The 18,065-nt window shown below is 55.8% G+C and overlaps 1 protein-coding gene across 6 annotated transcripts; it reads right to left on the bottom strand.

The window, feature by feature from the left end:
• Positions 1-452: 452 nt before the first annotated feature.
• CENPM (centromere protein M) lies at positions 453-17,799 on the bottom strand. Of its 6 annotated transcripts, none has more exons than XM_040490688.1 (6): positions 17,676-17,798; positions 17,050-17,129; positions 15,665-15,757; positions 13,451-13,530; positions 12,161-12,252; positions 453-1,291 (listed from the first exon to the last, which is right to left on the bottom strand). In XM_040490688.1, the coding sequence occupies exons 1-6, from the start codon at positions 17,730-17,732 to the stop codon at positions 1,244-1,246; spliced, it is 450 nt and encodes a 149-aa protein (XP_040346622.1). In that variant the 5' UTR covers positions 17,733-17,798; the 3' UTR covers positions 453-1,243. The 6 variants fall into 6 exon arrangements, with proteins under 6 accessions (XP_040346622.1, XP_040346621.1, XP_040346620.1 ...); XM_040490687.1 differs by lacking the exon at positions 453-1,291 and adding an exon at positions 2,391-3,954; XM_040490686.1 differs by lacking the exon at positions 453-1,291 and adding an exon at positions 3,406-8,058.
• Between the last annotated feature and the right edge of the window lie 266 nt (positions 17,800-18,065).

Raw genomic sequence — 18,065 nt, 5'->3', positions numbered from 1 at the left:
GTGTAGGGAAAGCTTCCAGGCAGAGACTGGCAAGGGCAAAGGCAGAGAGAGGTGAGAGGGGACAGCATGGCCGCTGCCTCAGGGGATGCTGCAGAAGGACCGGGGCGGGGGGGGGGGGGCAGATGGGCCAGGCCTCAGACCTCAGGCTCCTGGGCAGTGAGGAGCCCCAGGAGGTGCTGGAGTGAAAGGAGAGCTTCTCTGAACTCTGCTTTAGAAGGGGCCTTCTCTCTGGCTGCTGCAGAGTTGGAGACAGGACATCATGGACCAGGGAGGGGAACCATCTGGAAGCTGTTTAGGAGCTGGGAGTCTGGTTGGCTCAGTCGGTCGAGCATCCACCTCTTGATTTCGGCTCAGGTCATGATCTCACGGGTTCAGGAGATTAAGCCCCACGGAGCCTGTTTGGGATTCTCTCCCTCTCTCTGTGCCCCTCCCCTGTGCTCTCTCTCTTCTCAAAATAAATTAAACTTTAAACAAATTTTAAAAACAGTAAAACTATAGAAGTTGTTTAGGAGCAAAGAGTGATGCTGTGGAGTGAGGCGAGAAAGGCTGGTCCCCAGGTTTCTGGCTCAGGAGACCCTGAGGACTCACGGACCCCTGAGTCGGCTGACCCCCAGGAGCCCTGGCCCACTGCCTCTCCGTCCCCTGCCCACAGGCGAGCAACTCCATGGCAGGAAGGTGTAGGCGGCAGGGCAGCTGCAAAGGAGAAGTGGGTCTGGGATGGTGGGTGTGGGTGCGAGTGTGGGTGTGCGGTGAGGGGGTGGGGGAGCCAGGGGCCTGGAGGGGAGCGGGGGCAGGGAGGTGGGGGCGGAATCCCCACCCTCATCACAGTGGTGCCGTTACTACCTTTCGCTCTCAGGACCGCAGAGCCCTTACATTGGACCCGGACGCCTCCTTTAAACCTCACGCCTTCGGGCCGAGCGGACGGAGTCTTGTGGGAACCTGGCATGAGGACCCCGTCCCTAGGAGAGGGTGGGCCGGTGGGGCCAGTCTGGGGCCACTTCCGTGAGCCACTTCTGCACGGGCCATGTGGGCCTCTGTCTGTCTCACTGTGGCTGCACCGGCTCCAGTAGAAAGCACGGGAGGTGGTCTTCAGGGGCCCAAGCCAGAGGAGGACAGTGACCGTTCGCTCGGGGCCTCCTGTGTGCCCGGAGCACGTGCCCAGGACAAAGGGGTAACAGCGAGAAGCGTGTGTGATCCAGGTCAGTGGCATGGGCAGGTGCCTGGCCCTGGACAAACCTCTTCACTAGTGGCTCCTGAAAGGGGAGGGGGCGGGAGGCCTTGAATCTCGACTCTGCAGTTAAGAGAAATTTCCCCAACAGACCAATGTGGTAAATATTAGGTTAAATCCTCAACGTAGTCCTTATTTTGGTTTACACAGCTCTTCAGTCAAGATTAGGAATTTCTTTATTCAAGTCTTCTACGTCACTTCTTGACGGAGACGTGTCCGAGAGAGGAGTTAGTTTCACAAATCAATGTGGTTTTTGCAAATTTTTGTACTTTTGATCATTTTTACTCACTTAAGATTTTTATTTAAAATATTTTTCATGTTTACTTATTTTGAGAGAGAAAGAGACAGAGCACAAGCAGGGAGGGGGCAGAGAGAGAGAGAGAGAGAGAGAGAGACAGAGAGAGAATCCCAAGCAGGCTCCTGTGCTGCCAGTGCAGAGCCCAATGTGGGGCACAATCTCACAAACCATGAGATCACGATCTGAGCCAAAATCAAGAGCCGAGCTGGGCACTTAGCCGACTGAGCCACCCAGGTGCCCCAAGATTTTTATTTATTTTTATTTACTTATTTAATAATCTCTGCACCCAACGTGGGGCTTGAACTCACAACCCCGAGATCAAGCGTCACATGCTCCACTGACTGAGCCAGCCAGGTGCCCTGATGGTTTTTACTTTAAATAATTTGATATCATCACCTCATACGTACTGAATAGAAAATAAGGGACTTTGTAGCTGAAAAAAGCCTACCTAATCGAATGTCTCTTAGTGTTCTCACGTTTTCGTTCACTGATGAATTGTTTAAAAAAATAGTTAATTTGGGGTCAGGGGAAAAGGAGTCTCCAACGATCTTTGTCCCTCAAATTCCCCCCGAAACACCCTCCCAATGGCTCTGACACAGGCAGTATTATAATGTCCGTTTTCCAGATGGGGAACAGGGACTCTCGAGGGCAAAGGGATGACCCAGTGCGAACGGGGAGTCTGGACAGGGTCTGTGCCCACCCGGCTGCGAAGCGTGGCCGGTGCCCTTCGTGCCTCGGGGACAGGGTGGGAGAAATGAGGAAACTGCCAGTTGGACCAGCTCAGTGTCAAGCTGGGGCGGTCCCTGGGCGACAGAGACGCCTGGCCCCCTAGATCTAATTGTGAAAGTACGCGGAGACCCAGGATGCGTGCGCTCCTGACGTAAAAGTTGCTTTTGTTGTAATTCTGTAATACCTGAACACGTTCTCATGAAAAAACCCTCAAACCATACAGAAGTCTGTGAGTAAGAAGGGGCCTTTCCCTGCTGTCCCCAGAGGGAGCCTGTGGACTTTTTCCTCCTATCCTGCCTTGCGCCTTTAAATTCTCACGTAAGTTCCTGCGGAAGAGCAGGTATTGTGATTCCTACAGGGGTCCGAAGTGTGAGCTGTTCTATTGGCTTCCCTGCCCTCCTGGGCCCTGTGGGCTCTCCCCTTCGATTTCGTCGCAGGAGCAGGATCGGCCAGGGTCCCCAGGGTAGAGACTCCCTTTGCCTTTCTCGTGTGTTTAGCTCTGACAAACAGGACACTGCCAGAAAGTCCCTCTCGCTGGGGACAGCGGGAAGAATGTGGCTTTGGGCCTCTGGACACTAGGACAAGGGGTGGGAGAGGCAGGGGATGGATATGAAGTCCTTGTGGGGCTGGAGAGTCCCCGGCCCTTCTCCCCCTGACTCCAAGCTGTGCAAGGGCAGCTACGCCCTTCCATGAAGCAGTTACAAAATCCTTGCCCAGATTTTCACAGGCCCAAGCTGCCTGTCCTCCAGCCCTCATCCCCACCTCCATACATGCACACGTGCATGCACACACGCGCAGGCTAACGCTCCTCGGGGTTGCTGGCCAGGGCAGCCCGTTCTCAGCATGGCCCGGAGAGAGAGGACACGGCCCTCAAAGTGAGGTCAGAACGGAGACCCCAGCTCATTAGCATCACAGCCACAGGGAGTAGAGTCCTCATCTCTGGGCTCCAGGCCAGCAGGTGGAAGGCGGAAGGCTGCTGTAAGGCAGGGGTGGGGAGGTGAGAGAGCAGGGAGCCTCCCCAGCGGCTGCCTTCCCTCAGGCCTCATTCAAGGCACCAGGCGGGGACAAGGGCCGCTGGCTCTGGACCTCCTTCAGGTTTTTGGTCCCGTATGAATGATGCACAGGCCGACTCCGTGAGCAGACACCTCCATTCGTTCACCAAATATTTACTGAGATTCACTATGTACCAGGCACTGTTCTATGTTCTGGGGAGACAACCGGGACAAAACCTAAATGGTGAAACCGTACAGTAGGTAAGGGGCTGGGAAGTGCTGGGGAGACAATTTCAGGAGGGAAGGGTGGCAGGGAGGGCCTGGGGTGGGGGGCCGGGAAGGCTTGCTGAGACCTCGGAACACAGGGATGGAGGGGAGAGTGACTCCCCCAGGATGTCTAGGGAGGAGCAGACGAGGCCCAGGGAACGGCACAGCAACCAGGAAAACGGCAGTGGCCAGTACCGACTAGTCACCTGCCTGGCCCTGTGCCCTGCATGAATCCACAGTGCTTGCCTCAACCCCGTAGGGGAGGTGGCATCGTGAATATCACTTTACAAAGAGGAAAGCAGGGTCAGAAGGATCAGGGGCGAGCCACGCAGCCCCCTGGTCCTGAGCTCTCACCACCTACCACGGCACACACATCTGTGGGGTCCTCTCCTGGTCAGCAGGTGGGAGGAGGTCAGGTCCAGCCCTTGAGGAGCCTGTGGCTGAACACGGCAGAGGATGATCAGGTTCTGGGAGCCCTCTGGGCCTGGCTCTGCAGGGCCATTATATCGCCAGACCGGGCATCTGCCAAATGTTAGCTCCCGGGGATCCCCAAATGCCTTTGGCATTTCTTCTGATGTAAGAGTGTGGCCTCCAAGGAAGGCTGCCTTCCGTCCAGGTCAGGGGCACTGGGACAACCCACCCTCTCTCCCTTCCAGAGCTGGTCCTCAGCAGCCCTCAGTCCACAGGGTCAAACTCAGGTGGGACTCAGATTTGGGCAGGGCCTGACAACCCATCACGTTGTCCCCACCCTCCACGCCTCTGCCCCTTGAGTCTCCAGGTATCTACGAGAAGTCTTTCCACACTGATTCTCTGCCTGCATCCTTATGGCCCCAGGGGAGGCTGAGGGAAGGAGGTTAAGCCAGCAGGTACCTCGGGCAAAGGGTACATTTCTGCCCGGGGGCCTGTCAGGTAGGCCTGGCCCAGCACCAGGTACGTGGGGGGAGGGGCAGGCTGTGGCAGGCCTTTATCTCAAGAACTCCCCAGGGCTCCCCTTGCCGCCCACACCCCTGGGCACAACCAACCTGGGGAGGGCACACACGGGGCAGGTGCAGCTGAGACTTAACAAGAACCTCAAGAGGCCGTGGGGACGGGAAGACAGGAAGTGATCTGCCCCAGGTCACACTGCAGGTTGGCCACAGACCCCGTCAGTGAGACTCGGAGGCTGGGTCCTTTCCCACTGCATCACTTCCCCTCTGTGACCAGGGTCCCCTGTCTGAGCCCAGCCCCGGGCCGCCCCTGCGTTTGCTCACTGAGGGGTGAAGGAGGCTCAGGTGCCACGTTGCAGAGCCCCCTCCTCGGCAGGGGTGGGAAACACCATCAGATCAGGGCCAGAACACACAGGCCTGGGCCATCTCCTACGGAGGGTGTGAGCTCCCTGGGGTGGGCCCCAGGAACAAAGAACCTGGGACCCCGAACAGGCCCCGCCCCTCTGAGAGCCTCAGATACCTCATCTATACAGCAGGGGCCCGAACCCCCCTCTTCCCTCCGCAAACTCAGCATGGATGCGGCAGCTCGAGGTCCGGCACGAAGGCCTCTCCTCCAGGAGCCTCAGGCCGCCCACCCATTCAGACCGCTAGCCCACCCCCTGTAACTGCCTCCAACATGCCCACCTTGAGACCAAGGCCAGCCTGAGAGTTCTGACGTTTGCTTAAAGTCTTGTGTTTAAAATAACGGTTTCTCATGCTCAGTCCTGACACCGGCTGGGGAGAGAGGTGTTAATTAGCCTGATCTCATTCTACAGATAAGGAACCTGAGGCTCTCGGAGGGTAAGTGACCTGCCCAAGGTCACGAGATCATAAGAAGCCAAGGGCAGCCTCTCCTGTCTCCCTCCACCGTGGTGATCCCACACGGCACCAAGCACCAATTCCAGGCACCACTGGGGCGTAAAGACTGGTTTTCCATCACTTCCCTTCATAGGACTGCCTCCCAGGCCGTATCCCTGGCCTCCAGACAGGGCCGAGCAGCCACACTCCCTGGCCGGGGGCAGCAGGCCTGGGAGGGCTGCTAACTGCTGGTTGGGAACTGATTGCTCAGCTCTGCTGTGGGGCAGAGGCGGCCTCTGGTTCCTGGGCCCCTGCCAAGCCCGCTAGAGCTGGCAGCAGTTGACAGCATCGTGTTCCCCCGGCACTTGGAAAGCTCTCAGGTCCTTGGCTGGAGTGTGATGCCACTTCTCTTGTTAAATGGCACCAGGTGGCAAAGAAAACACGGCACAGAGACTCAGAGAGAGAGAGAGAGAGAGAGAGAGAGAGAGAGAGAATGTGCCCCATGCTGGCTGGGGGGAGGCTAAGGGTTATGGGAGGACTTCCCCCTGTCTCCGATAAGGGACATGCTCAACAGAGGCAGGCAGGCTGTATCCACACTGCCTTCCTCCCCTGCTTGGATACATGCTCCATTAGCTCCCAAAGACCTGCCCGCCCTCCACCTGCTCCCCACACTGCCCTGCAAAACCCCACCCTTTATGGCCCAGGGTACCAAGAAGGCTGGCTTTCCCTGGACCTCTGCCGATCCTGCCCATCTCCTCTGAGATCAACAACCATTTTTACCTCTCACCTTGGCCTCTTCCTTCAACCCTGGATGCGTCCATCTCAGCACAGAAGCTGGCCTGCCTTCCCTGACGCTGAGGAGCCCCTCGAGCGGGCTGCGGGCGTGTTGTGAGCCCCGTGCTTGAAGCCGTGACTGTCCTGGCACGGGCAGCGCTCCTGCCCTGCTCCCCGCCCCCTCCTCCAGCAGGTCTGCCCCTGTGCTAATGGCCACCTTGGCACCTGTCCTGTCCTGTCCTGAGGTGCGGACCCCGCCCCAAGCGAGTGGCTCCTTAAGAGCCTGCCCTTCCCGATAGCTGCTTTCTCGGGCATGAGGCCTGTGCGTCCACTTCTGTGTTGCCAGTCCGGGCCTGCCCAGAAGTGCCCAAACCTTTGTTCAACCATTAGGCACGTAAGAAAACAACTGGAAGGAAAAAGAAGGTGGGGCCGGAGGTCGGCTGCCCGAATGGCTCTGTGACAAGGACACGCCTCTGGTGACAGCAGTGCTTTGTCAGCTGAAGTAGGGAAACATGGTCCACCTCACAGATCTGCTGGGGGTCACAGGAGCAGTGGCGCGAGGAGACTGGAGCGTGTGGTGCCCTGCTGTGTTGGGGACGCTGGGGACCCTGACCCGAATCTGCAGGGCTGACGTTCTCAGGGGGGCCCACAGGATGGCCTCAAATCAGCCCGGTGTTTGGCCGCCAAAACCTACTGAGCACTAGGGGTGCGGTGCTGGGTCAAGCTCTGGCAGAAGCCCATGGAAAGAAGGGCAGGCCGTGTCCTCACGACGCCCGCCATGAGTTTCAAGTTGGCCCAATCTCGCAAAGAGCACGGGCTGGGGCTGGGGCTGTGGCAGTGCCGGCCCTGCCCGGGGTGCCAGGCTGGGGCATGAGGAGGCCCCAGCACAGACAAGCAGGGTAGGGGTGGGGGGAGCCGGCATGGTCCAAGGGAGCCCAGACCTGGCTCTCCTCCTGAGGTCTCATCCACCAACCCCCGTTTGCCCCCAAACTCCTGTGTGCCCAGCTGGCCACCGAGGAGCGGCAGGAGCCCCGACCTGGCTGACAGCATTTCTGGATTCCGACCCTGGCACTTTGGCAAATTCTAACTAGACCCAAAGGAGAAGAGGAGCCACGGTCAAGGCACAACCTCTCACTGCCGAGCGGGGAGCCAGCCCATAATTCTCCGCAACTTAGGAGTTCACAAACGGTTTAATTCCTGGCTTTGCACCAGCTTTTGAACCCAGTTCTGTGTGATTTCAAACAATGGTTACTGTTCCCTGAGCAATTGGCTGGCACCTTGATACAACGGATTATGAAATACCTAGAGCACACAACAAGTGGAGGGAGAAATACAACCACAGTCTTGTCCCCTCGGTCACTTCACTCAGTCCTCACAACGCAACAAGGTCAGCAGGACGACCTCCACTCCGCACCCGGGGAAACTGAGGCTCCAAACGGCAACACCAGGTTCCTGAAGAACGGCAAGGCCAGGATGTGGGTCGGATTGGGTCACAGAGTGCAATGCCCCCTCTGCCCGGCCCTCCTCACTGTTCCGAGCCCGTGTCCTCATCTGCAAAATCAAGGTGATGGAGGAGGCCAGCGGTTTTCTGAATCGTTTTGAGCCGTGGACGCTTTGTTCAAATGGAGCCTGAAGTGGCGATGTATCCGGGCAGGTGGGTGAAGACCCGGGCTCTGCGGGAGGGAAGGCGCTGCAGGCCCGCCAGCTGGGCTCCCCGCTGGAGCGCGGACGAGTTGGGACGAGTCGGGTCGTGCGGGCACCTGACCGCCGAGCCAGGGCCCGCCAGGCCCCGACCCCGTCTTCAGCGACAGCGGAAGTCTACCAGTCACCGGGCGGGGGGAGCGGCGGCTCGGGGGCCAGCAGTCCTTACAGGTCCTCTGGGGCCAGGGTCTCAGAGCTCCTCAGCAGGGACAGCAGGTTCAGGGCTGAGACACCGGGCACGTGGCCAGCGCAGATCTGCAGCATGCGTACCAGGCGCTGTGCCATGGTGGCCCGAAAGCCTTCTATCTGCAGGGGGAGAAGAGAGGATGGGGGAGGCGGGTCGGGGGCAACCGGTCCTGCCGCACGGCCCGCCAGAAGGGGCTGGAAGCGGAGATACGGGGCTTAGCAGGCAAGGTTGGCAAAGTTGGGTAAACTGTCTAGTGGCCGCAGAACAGGGATCTGGATCCGGGCTAGTTCCAGACAGTGCCCGGGAGGCAGAGGCCCCGAAGGCTCCTCACCTGGGAGCTGAGGGATGGAAAAGGGGGGCCGACAGGCAGTGGCCCTCAGGGGGACAGGGAGGTGCCATCAACAAAGAGTCCCTGCTTTTGAAGGCAGGGGCCCAGAGGCGCTGTGGGGTGGGGTCACGTAGGGTGGGTGACTCTGTTCCAGGGCCTGGCACCAGGGAATCAGTGCCTGGTGAAGGAAGAACGATGCTGAGCCGCCCTCCCCCGCCAAACGGGGCTGGCGCCGCAGGACCAGCTCGTCCTCCCTCTGCTCCTGCTTTGACCGGGGAAGGGGGCATGAGCGTCCAACCAGTCGCCCAAACTAGGGACTGGGCACCCTCGGCCCTCCTGCTCTTGCTTCCGCCTTTGTCACTTGCGACTCCTCTTTCCAAATCCAGAGGCAGCTGTCCTTCTCCCCGAGTGTCCTCTCAGCAGACCCTGCCGCAGCCGCGCCCCGTCCCTGGGATGCTTTTCTACCTGCCCCCGGGACCCCACACTCCCCTGGCCTCTCCTCTCCTCTGGCCTCACGGGCTGCCCCCTCCTCTGTGCCACATCTAGGGGATCCATTTAAACCCACATCACGTAAGTGGAAAATAAAAATAAGTAAAACCCATGTCGGGCCACACCCCTCCCTGCCCCCACACCCCTCCCTGTGGCTCCAGTTTTACTCAGAGTGAAAGCCACTGCCTTTACTAAGACCCATGAGGCCCTCTGGCTCTGGCCCCGCTGTCACTCTGACGCATCTCCAGGGAGCCCTCCCTGGGGGACCCTGGACCCACCAGGCAAGTCTCCACACTCCTCTGGCCCCATGTGCTCCTCCACCAGGAGTCTCCACGGCTTGCCTCCCTACCGCCTCCACAGATCTCTTTAACAGTCACCCCCGGCCACTGACACTAAACCTTACTGCTTTACCGCCTCTTGACCGTCACATCCTCATTTTCTAACGCGTTTTACTTTTTTTTTTTTTTTTGTCCTTTTTTTAAAGTTTATTTATTTGAGAGAGACAGAGACAGCATGACTGGGGGAGGAGCAGAGAGAGAGGGAGAGAGAAAATCCCAAACAGTCTCCGTGCTCAGTGCAGAGTCCGACGTGGGGCTCAAACTCATGAACCGTGAGATCATGACCTGAGCCGAAACCAAGAGTCGGATGCTTAAATGACTGAGCCACCCAGGTGCCCCACGCATTTTACTTCTTTACATGTTTCCTCTGCTACGACAGAGCTGAGATTTTTTTTTCCCCCTTTTTTACTGTTTTGCTCTATGCATCCCTTGGGCCCAGAACAGTGCTTGGCACACTGTAAGTACCTAAAAATATCTGTTGACTAAATCCTTACTCTGACTTCCGTGGCCTTCGTCTCAGAAAGAGGCCTCCCAGCTGCTGCTGCCGCTCTCACTCAGGCTCCCCGGCTGGCCTCCTGCAGCAGCCTCGACCCCAAGCCTCAGCTCTGGCCAAGCCTCCTCCAATCCACACACGACACTCCAGAGGTGCAGCCCCCAAACCCAAGCCTGACTACATCAGATGGCTCCTGTCACCTACAGGAAGGAACGGCTTCTTCCCATGCCAGGCCACCAGGTCTCTGCACGTCCTTCACGTCTACACCATGACTGCTGGGTCTAGCCGCCGGGGGTGGAAGTCTCTGCCTCACCGGGTTCTGAGACGGCAGGCTCCATGCCTGACTCATTCGTGCGCTCAGGGAGCAGCGCGGGGCCCCACTGGCAGAGCTAGGAGAGCAGAGCTAGGAGATAAATTCACTGGGCCAATCCCACAGCTCCGTGAATGTGTTTCTTCACATGTAAAAGGGGGCTGATAATTCCTACCGTGCCAAGACCTTCAAACATGGCGAAGCTCAAACTCAGATATGTGGAGGGCTGTGCCCTAAAAAGGACACCACAGGGGGCGCCTGGGTGGCTCAGTCAGTTAAGCATCGGATTTGGGCTCAGGTCATGATCTCACGGTTCATGAGTTCGAACCTCTCCCACTCCCCGCGGGTGAGCTCGAGCCCTACTTCGGGTGAGCCCCGTTTCTCTCTCTCTGCCCCTCGTGGGATTCTCTCTCTCTCCCTCCCTCTCTCTCTACCCCTCGCTCACTTGTACCCACCCCTTCTCTCTCTCAAAAAAATTAACTAAATACAAATAAATAAATAAATAAAAAGGACAGCACAGGTATGAGGAGTGAGGGCTGTCCAACCACCGGGCGCTTCATGTGAGGGAATGCCAGGTTTGCGTTGCCAGCAGGCCAGCTGCTACGGCTGGAACTAGACGGGCGGACGCAGGCCTTTTCCTTGAGAGCGGTCAGGCTCCTCATACCTGGTACGGCCTGCCACCTACTGACCACAAAGAGAACTACACCACACGGCGCCAGGCTGGGGGGCCTCTCAGCCAGAACCGCCTAAGGTTTAAGGTACCTGAGCTGTGGGGCAAAGATGATGATTCCCCTTTAGAGACAGGAAGACGAAGGCTGCGTGGGGGAAGTGACTTTCAAAGCCACAGTTAGCAGCCTAAGAAGGAAAAGAGACAGCAGCGTGCAAACCTGCTGGCTCTACCGTTTAACTTACTAGCTGTATGACTGAGCGAGTTGCCTCTCCTCTCCAAGTCTTGGGTTTCTGGGGTATGTTGTGGGGAAAGTCTGGAAGGGCGGGCACTTCGCGTGTGCCCCAGGCCTCAGCGTCCTGTGAGGTCAGAGTGCTGACTAAAATAGTCGTCAAGCATGAAAAACGAATTTGTGACCAAGGGGTATGCGCATCTTTATGGGTGCATTGAACAAGGAGATCTGCCCCATCCTCTTATGAGATGGAAATATCTGCCCTTTCTGCTGGTAACAGCCCCAGGCAAATACTGCTAAGACTGACATCTCTTGCCTGTATTCACACCGCCAAATTTCACTTAGAGTTTAATGGGAAAAAAAAGTATTTTTTTTTCTCTCATACAAGTTCACCGATCCCCTGAATTCTACCCTCAGGCCAGCGGGGTCCACAGACCCATGAATAAGAATCCCTGGTCTGGGTGGTGGTAAGGGACAGTGTGCTGACTCAGTTCTCTCTGCATTATATCACTTTACCTTTGGGGATAGGTGCAGGACCAAGAACACAGCAGAAATGAACTTCAAAACCAATAAACACACTCTAAAACCAAGCAGGCCTGCGACGCGGGTGGGGTGGCCCAGGTCCCGGGAGCCCTCAGCAAGCCTCCCAGAGGGGACAGCTGCTGAGCACTTTTAGCAAAACGTCAGGATTCATGTTCCAGAAAGCGAGGCTGGAGAGCGAAGTATATCAGCAAAATAGAAATCTGCTCTGAGACGCTTATAATTATAGACTCACCCTATGAGAAACACCAACAGAAGTGAGTTGGGACAGAACAGACACCCTATGTGTCCCTCCCACCCTCTACTCACCCACCCACCCGCCTTCCCTGCTGAATGTCCTGCCCCAGGCTGGGACTAGACAAGGTCTGGGGTCCAAGGGAGTAAGGGGAACAGGGGCATTCTGACTGTGGACGGACATGAGGGGGCACTGGTTAATGAAATAGACAAGACGCCTGGCCTCACGCCCTTACAGCCCAGCGGGAGAGTGAGATATTAACAAGGACCCACATGACATACATAAAACTTAGTTATGGGAGAAAACGAAGCAAAAGAAGAGAAGGCAACAAGTGATGGCACTTGGCATGAAAGAGGCACTCAGGCTGAATGCATACTGTCACCCTACTTTACATCTGTGCGCCCCAACGCTTAGGGTGACAGACCTACCCAAGGTCCAGCCAGTGAGCAGAGAAGCCAAGATCCAAATTAGGATCTTGTGTCTCCACATCAGGACCTCCTCACTCGGCACTTGACTCTCCAAGAGCACTCTCGACACACCTACTATGCTGACTGCCCTTTCCCTGCACCCCCTCGATTATTGTCCTTACCTCCAGGTCACAGAAGAACAGAGGACTTCGGTAGGTGTGGGCCAGCTTCATGATTGTGTTTCGGTGGACACTGCAGTGACTCTCTCGCCCAGCTGCAAAGAAGCCGTGAGTGCTACAGGCTGTAATCTCTACCTTCGTGGCAGTCATCCAGGAAGCACTGGGCGAAGTCATTCACTACCTCTATCTGGGCCTCAGCTGCTTACTAGTCAGTGAGGGGACAGTCCTGTTCAACCTTCTTTTCGGGGCAGCCAAGACCATTAAGTTAGAAAATAAAGCTGAAAGGGCTTTGAGAGAGTGCTCTATAAAAACCTGAGTTTCCTCATCTAGAAGAGGAGGATGGTAACAGCCCCCACTCCACCGAGTTACTATAGAGATTCGGTGAATTAATATATAGAAATGACCCGGCTTTCATTTATTCATCAATGCTCATTGAGCATAATCTGTGCCAGGCCCTCCCCCCAAGGACTTGGCAGTTCAGCTGGGTGGAGGAGGGCAGCTCAGACACGCTATCGGTGTAGGTGGAAGGGTGGGGAGTCTATACGACAGAAGCATGCGTGGGATGGACACCTCGGGGCCCAGACTGCAGGGCTGGTCAGGGAGGTGTCTCCGAGGGGACAGGAAATAGGGGTTAGCTACACAAAGAAGAAAAAAGCATCCAGGAGAAGCTATATGATAGAATCACGAAGGGCATGGGCTCTGGAATAGGACCATCTAGGTATGAATATGGGCTCTACCACTTTTTAGTTGTGGGCCTTGGACAAGCTGGTTCACCTCAAGGCTCCAGTTTCCTCAGCTCTAAAACCAAGATAACAGTATGTACCTCAGAGGGTTGTTTGTAGCGGAGATTAAGTGATCCAGAAACGAAGCACTTTTAGAACAGTGTCTGGTGTGCAGTGAGGGCTCAATAAAGGTCAGTTGTTGCTATTTCCGCTGTTAGTGTTACAAAAAGGCTCTCAGGAACGGCAGGCCTTGCTCAGAGAAGGAGAAGCTGAACCAAAGAAGGGGACGGGAACAGGAGACGAGACTAGACAGGAAGGTGGAAGGCCAAAGTTGTGCCTTTACAGGACCGACCGTGGCTTTTACTCTGCAAGCCACAGGGAACCGCCAGGCAACTCTTAGCAATTATCTCAGCAGAACGATCTGCTCAGATTCACTTTCAGAGACACCGCCAACAGGTCAGATTCCAAAGCTCACGTTCTTTGGTCCCTTGGGTGGCCTCAGTAAGAAGTCCCCCACCGCAGTGCCGGCCACACAGCGCCCGCGGTGGGGGGTGGGGGAGGATGCACTTACCGCCGGTGGCAAGGAAGGCTGCCTTCCCCAGGAAGAAGGTGGCGTCCACATGGTGCAGGGATTCCTCCACGTTCCGGAGGCTGGCGCGAGAAAACGAACCACAGGACAAACCTTACCACAGAGAAGGTGGAGGGCTGCGTTCCTCAACCCAGAGAGGCCAAAGAAGGAGAGGAGGGTAAGAGGAAACACCCCTAGAGGAATACTTCATCTTTCATTTTGTTGGAGTATTTTTAATTACAAAATGACTCAAGCCTGTACAACAATCCGATAGTGAATATGGAGGTATTCTGTAAAAAGGAAGTCTCCTCTCCGGCACCACCCTTCTGTCTCAACATCCCCGAGGTAACTGCTGCTGACAGTTTGGGGCGTAATTCCTCTTGCATATGAATTTTTCCTTTATATATATTCTCACACATGCAGACAAAAGTTTCTGTGGGACCGATGCTAGATGTAGAATGGCTGTGTCACAGCTATGTGTCTTTTTAAAATGTACCTAGGTGGGCGCCAGGTGCCTCAGTCAGCCGAGTGTCCGACTCTTGGTTTCAGCTCAGGTCATGATCTCACGGTTTATGGGTTCGAGCTTCACATCGGACTCTGTGCTGACAGTGTGGAGCCTGCTTGGGATTCTCTCTCTCTCCCTCTCTCTCTGCCCCTCCCCTGCTCGTGCTCTCTCTCAAAATAAATAAACTTAATAAATAGGTAGGCAAATAAATATGTAAATAAATGTACCTAGGTATTGCCATATTGCTTTCCAATAAGGTTAGTACATCGAGTATGTGAAAACACTCTTTTCCTCCAGGAAAAGGGCCCTTTAACCTTCTGGGCCAAGGGTTTCATTCACCGGTGTCCGAGGAATGATAAAGAAATCTGTCATCTCCTGGTCAAAAAGCCATCTTAGTCAGGTGACCCAGGCCAAGGTTTCAGCCTGAACAAGCAAGGTCTAAGGCAAACAGTAAGGATGGCTCTCGGCCCCTAAGTGTGACTACAGAGCAGGATCTCCCCAAAGACCCAGTCAGTTCGGTGGACAGATGGGTCTCACCCAAAGAACAGATCTGCCGAGTCAGGACCTCTGGCAATCATGGCAGATCTCAGCCCTTTCTCTGCCCCACTGTGGGCCCAAGTCACTGCTCGTCTGTTCCAGCTGGCCAGGCAGCGGGTCTGGACTTGATCCTGCTGCTGGCTGTAGCTGGTATCGATCTGTCCCTGGCTCCAGGTGTTTCCACTACAGCCTTCACTTAACACACACCACATGATGAGGCATGTGCCTTGGTTTCTGTGCTGGCTGCTGCGTCCTGCCTCCCCTCAGTCAGCCATCGCCCCCAAAGGGAGAGAGCAAACCTTCTTCTGTACTCCCCAGGTTGGCTGCAGTCTTGTCCCCAGGTTGCCAGCACCACAGGGAGGCCAGGCTGGGCCCCAAGCATCACCACCCGCTCATGCTTCCCTGGCTACTACATCGGGCTCCTGACCCTGGACCAGACTTAACAGTCCTGTGCACACATTATGCTCCTATTACCTTTTACATTAACCCTTCACCTGGAACCCTCTGCTCACTCCCAGTTTTACCTCGGTACCTCAACCTGGTCATCTCCAGCAGAAAGTCTACCCTGCCCTATGTCCTGAGAGTCACAGGTCCTGTTGGGGCTCTCATAGCCCAATGCATCCTTCTTTTATAGTACCTATGCTAGCTACTACAGCTCTGTGTTCAAGAGTCTAGCTTCCTCCCCCGGTGGGCTGGGAACACCTTGGGGACAGGGGTCTATTTCATTCATGTCTGTGCCTGCCATCAGGGATACAGAGAAGGCTACAGAAAACATTAGCTCAATGACTGATGGCACTGTTGGGGTTTACCAGTCTTTTTTTTTTTTTTTTAATGTTTATTTTTAAAATTTATTTTTGAGAGAGACAGAGAGGGAGGGAGAGAGAATCTCAAGCAGGCTCCATGACGTCAGCACAGAGGCCGATACAGGGCTTGAACTCACGAACCACGAGATCATGACCTGAGCTGAAATCAAGAGTCGGACGCTTAACCGACTGAGCCACCCAGGTGCCCCTATCAGTGTCTTTAAAATATCATACACTTGCCACTGGCTCCCCATCCTCATCCTCTGGGCTAACCCCAGGCAGCCTCTCCCTGTGTCTTCTCCTTCCCGCATAGGTGAGGTCACCATCCCAGGTCTACCTGAGCCCTGAAGGTACCCATTCTCTGGTTCTCACCTGTATTTGCTATGAAGGTTGACCACAAACACGATCAAGTCAATTCGGGGCCGATCCACACTGGAGGGCAGAGGGAGGGACCTTGCCAGGTGGCTGAAAAACAAGAAATTGCAAGACTAGGGGCACCTGGGTGGCTCAGCCAGTTAAGCGTCTGACTTGGGCTCAGGTCATGATCTCACGGTCCGTGAGTTTGAGCCCCGCGTTGGGCTCTGTGCTGACAGCTCAGAGCCCGGAGCCTGCCTCAGGTTCTGTGTCTCCCTCTCTCTCTGATCCTCCCCCACTCGTGCTTTCTCTCTGTCTCTCAAAAATTAACAAACGTTTAAAAAAAATTGCAAGACTAAAGATATATGTACCCACATCACAGTGACCATTCACATACTGACCTTCCTAGGGTAAGACGGTGTCAAGGGCTCCTCCCCTATGCCCCTGATGCTTTTGTGGGCAAGACTCCTCAGGCGAGCATAGGGGCACAGCAGAGCCGGTCCTTTCTAGATGACTTCTGTCTGACTCCTTCTGCCTCAAAGTTGGGAACTGCCTTGGCAAGAGGCATTTGGGGCTATAAGATGGCATGGGGTGAGCCAGCTACACTGTGTGCTGGAAGGGAGATGAGACCCAGAAGAGGGCTGTTAGATTGTGAAGACTAGGGGTTAAGACTGAACCCCCTTGGAGGGCAATAGAAGTCGGCTCAAATCTCAGGTCTGCCAATTACCAGCTATGTGACCTTGGGTAAGTCACCTTCATCACTCTCGCCTGAACTTGTTCCCTCATTGGAGATTCTTTAAAGTGCTGTAACGGGGTTTATTCTCCTAGTAAGGGGTGTTTCAAGTTCCCACGGAGGAGCACCCTTTAGAGTGGGGTCATGCTCCTTCCATATGGACCCTTGCAGCTTATCTATGAAGGGCAATGACACCCACATACATTCAGTCCCTTGCTTCCCACCAGCAGCTGTTTCTACTCTCCATCAGTTAGAAAAAGAAAAACAAAACCTAATTGCTTAGTCATCTTTTCTCCAAATTAGGGGGGTAACTGAACACTACTCTGTGCCAAGTGCTGCTCAAAGCACTGGGGATTCACTAGTGAACAAAAATCAAAGCCCCTGACCTCAAGGAGCTGACCTTGGGTCCACGGGGGTGGCAGGCTGGAAACAAATAAACAGGGGAACAAGGACATTTCTTATGATGACAAGTGCTAGAGGAACACAGAACACATGTGTGAGAGAGTGATGGAGGGTATCTTAGCTGGAGGCAGATCACGCCTTGAGGGGCTGGCCCCACCTGCGCCCTCCTCTCTGGCAGCTCCTCTGCCCGCCTACCAGAGCAGGCTGCAGTTCAGCCACGGCAGAGCGATGGGACCCCCCCCCCCCACCCCCAGCCTCAGCTACTTACACCCTCAGCTCCGAGGCGCAGTCCTCCTTGAGCATCGAATCGGCCAGCTGCTGCAAAAGAGCATCTTCCGTGCCCACCAGCTGTCAGGGAGAGAAGGCGGCCTACTGATGCCTGGGCACAGCAGTCCCGCTGGAGGGCCTGGGGATCAGGCCACAGACCCAAGACCGCTCGACTCCCAGGATTCCCGCTCCCACGCGCACGACGCCGTTTACCGAGAGAGGGCTCCGCCAGGCCCCAGTTGAGGGCCCAGAATGCACCCGCTCCAGTACTGTCTGCACAGCACTTCTTAACTGCCCCAGACTCTGCCTCGGATGGCCGGACCCAAGAGACGCTGGGAAAACCATTACCTGTCCAGCGCTGAACACAGCTTCCCGGGTCCCAGCCCGCCCAGCCGCCCCACCAATCAGAAACCGGAAAAGAGCCCTCCGCGCATCTATTGGTGGGGGCGTCCTTCAGACTCAGAGGGCGGCTACTCCGATTGGTTCAGAATGCGGCCCTCCCGCCCACCACACCCCAGCCCGAAAAGCGCGCATCAGAACCTCAGAGAGGCCAGAGGGCCAGACAGACGGTGGAGGCCCCGCCAAAGAGGAAAGGCGGTCAGGGGAAGCGGAGCAGCTGACGCCTACCAAGATGGTGGCCGTGTTCAGGCCAGGCTGCTTGTCCAGCGGCCGCAACACCGACATCCCAGTCGGCGGGTGAACCGCAGCTCTGGAAGTGCGCGCGGATCTTTCAAAATGAGGGAGGCCCGCCCTGAAGTGCAAGACCGAGGGTCTCGTGACCATAGTTGGGCGGGGCTTCGCGTGGTAGAGCAACTCTCTTAAAGGAATCCACATCCGCTTTTTTGATGGGGGGCGTTCCAGCTCCGGCCCCCAGGCTCTTAAAGTGCTGTCAATGGGACAGGCCTTGCCTCAGAGAAGGAAGGTGTTCAGTGATTCATTTGTTGGTTTTTGTTCACTAAGGCTCATTCATCATGCTCTTTTTTTTTTTTTTTTCTTCATGGTTCTTTATTTTGAGAG

Source organism: Herpailurus yagouaroundi, unplaced genomic scaffold, assembly GCF_014898765.1.
Source record: "Herpailurus yagouaroundi ecotype Mexico unplaced genomic scaffold, PumYag 182, whole genome shotgun sequence".
Classification (NCBI taxonomy): domain Eukaryota; kingdom Metazoa; phylum Chordata; class Mammalia; order Carnivora; family Felidae; genus Herpailurus; species Herpailurus yagouaroundi.
The sequence above is the reverse complement of the archived record's forward strand: the minus strand, read 5'-3'. Positions and strand labels throughout refer to the sequence as shown.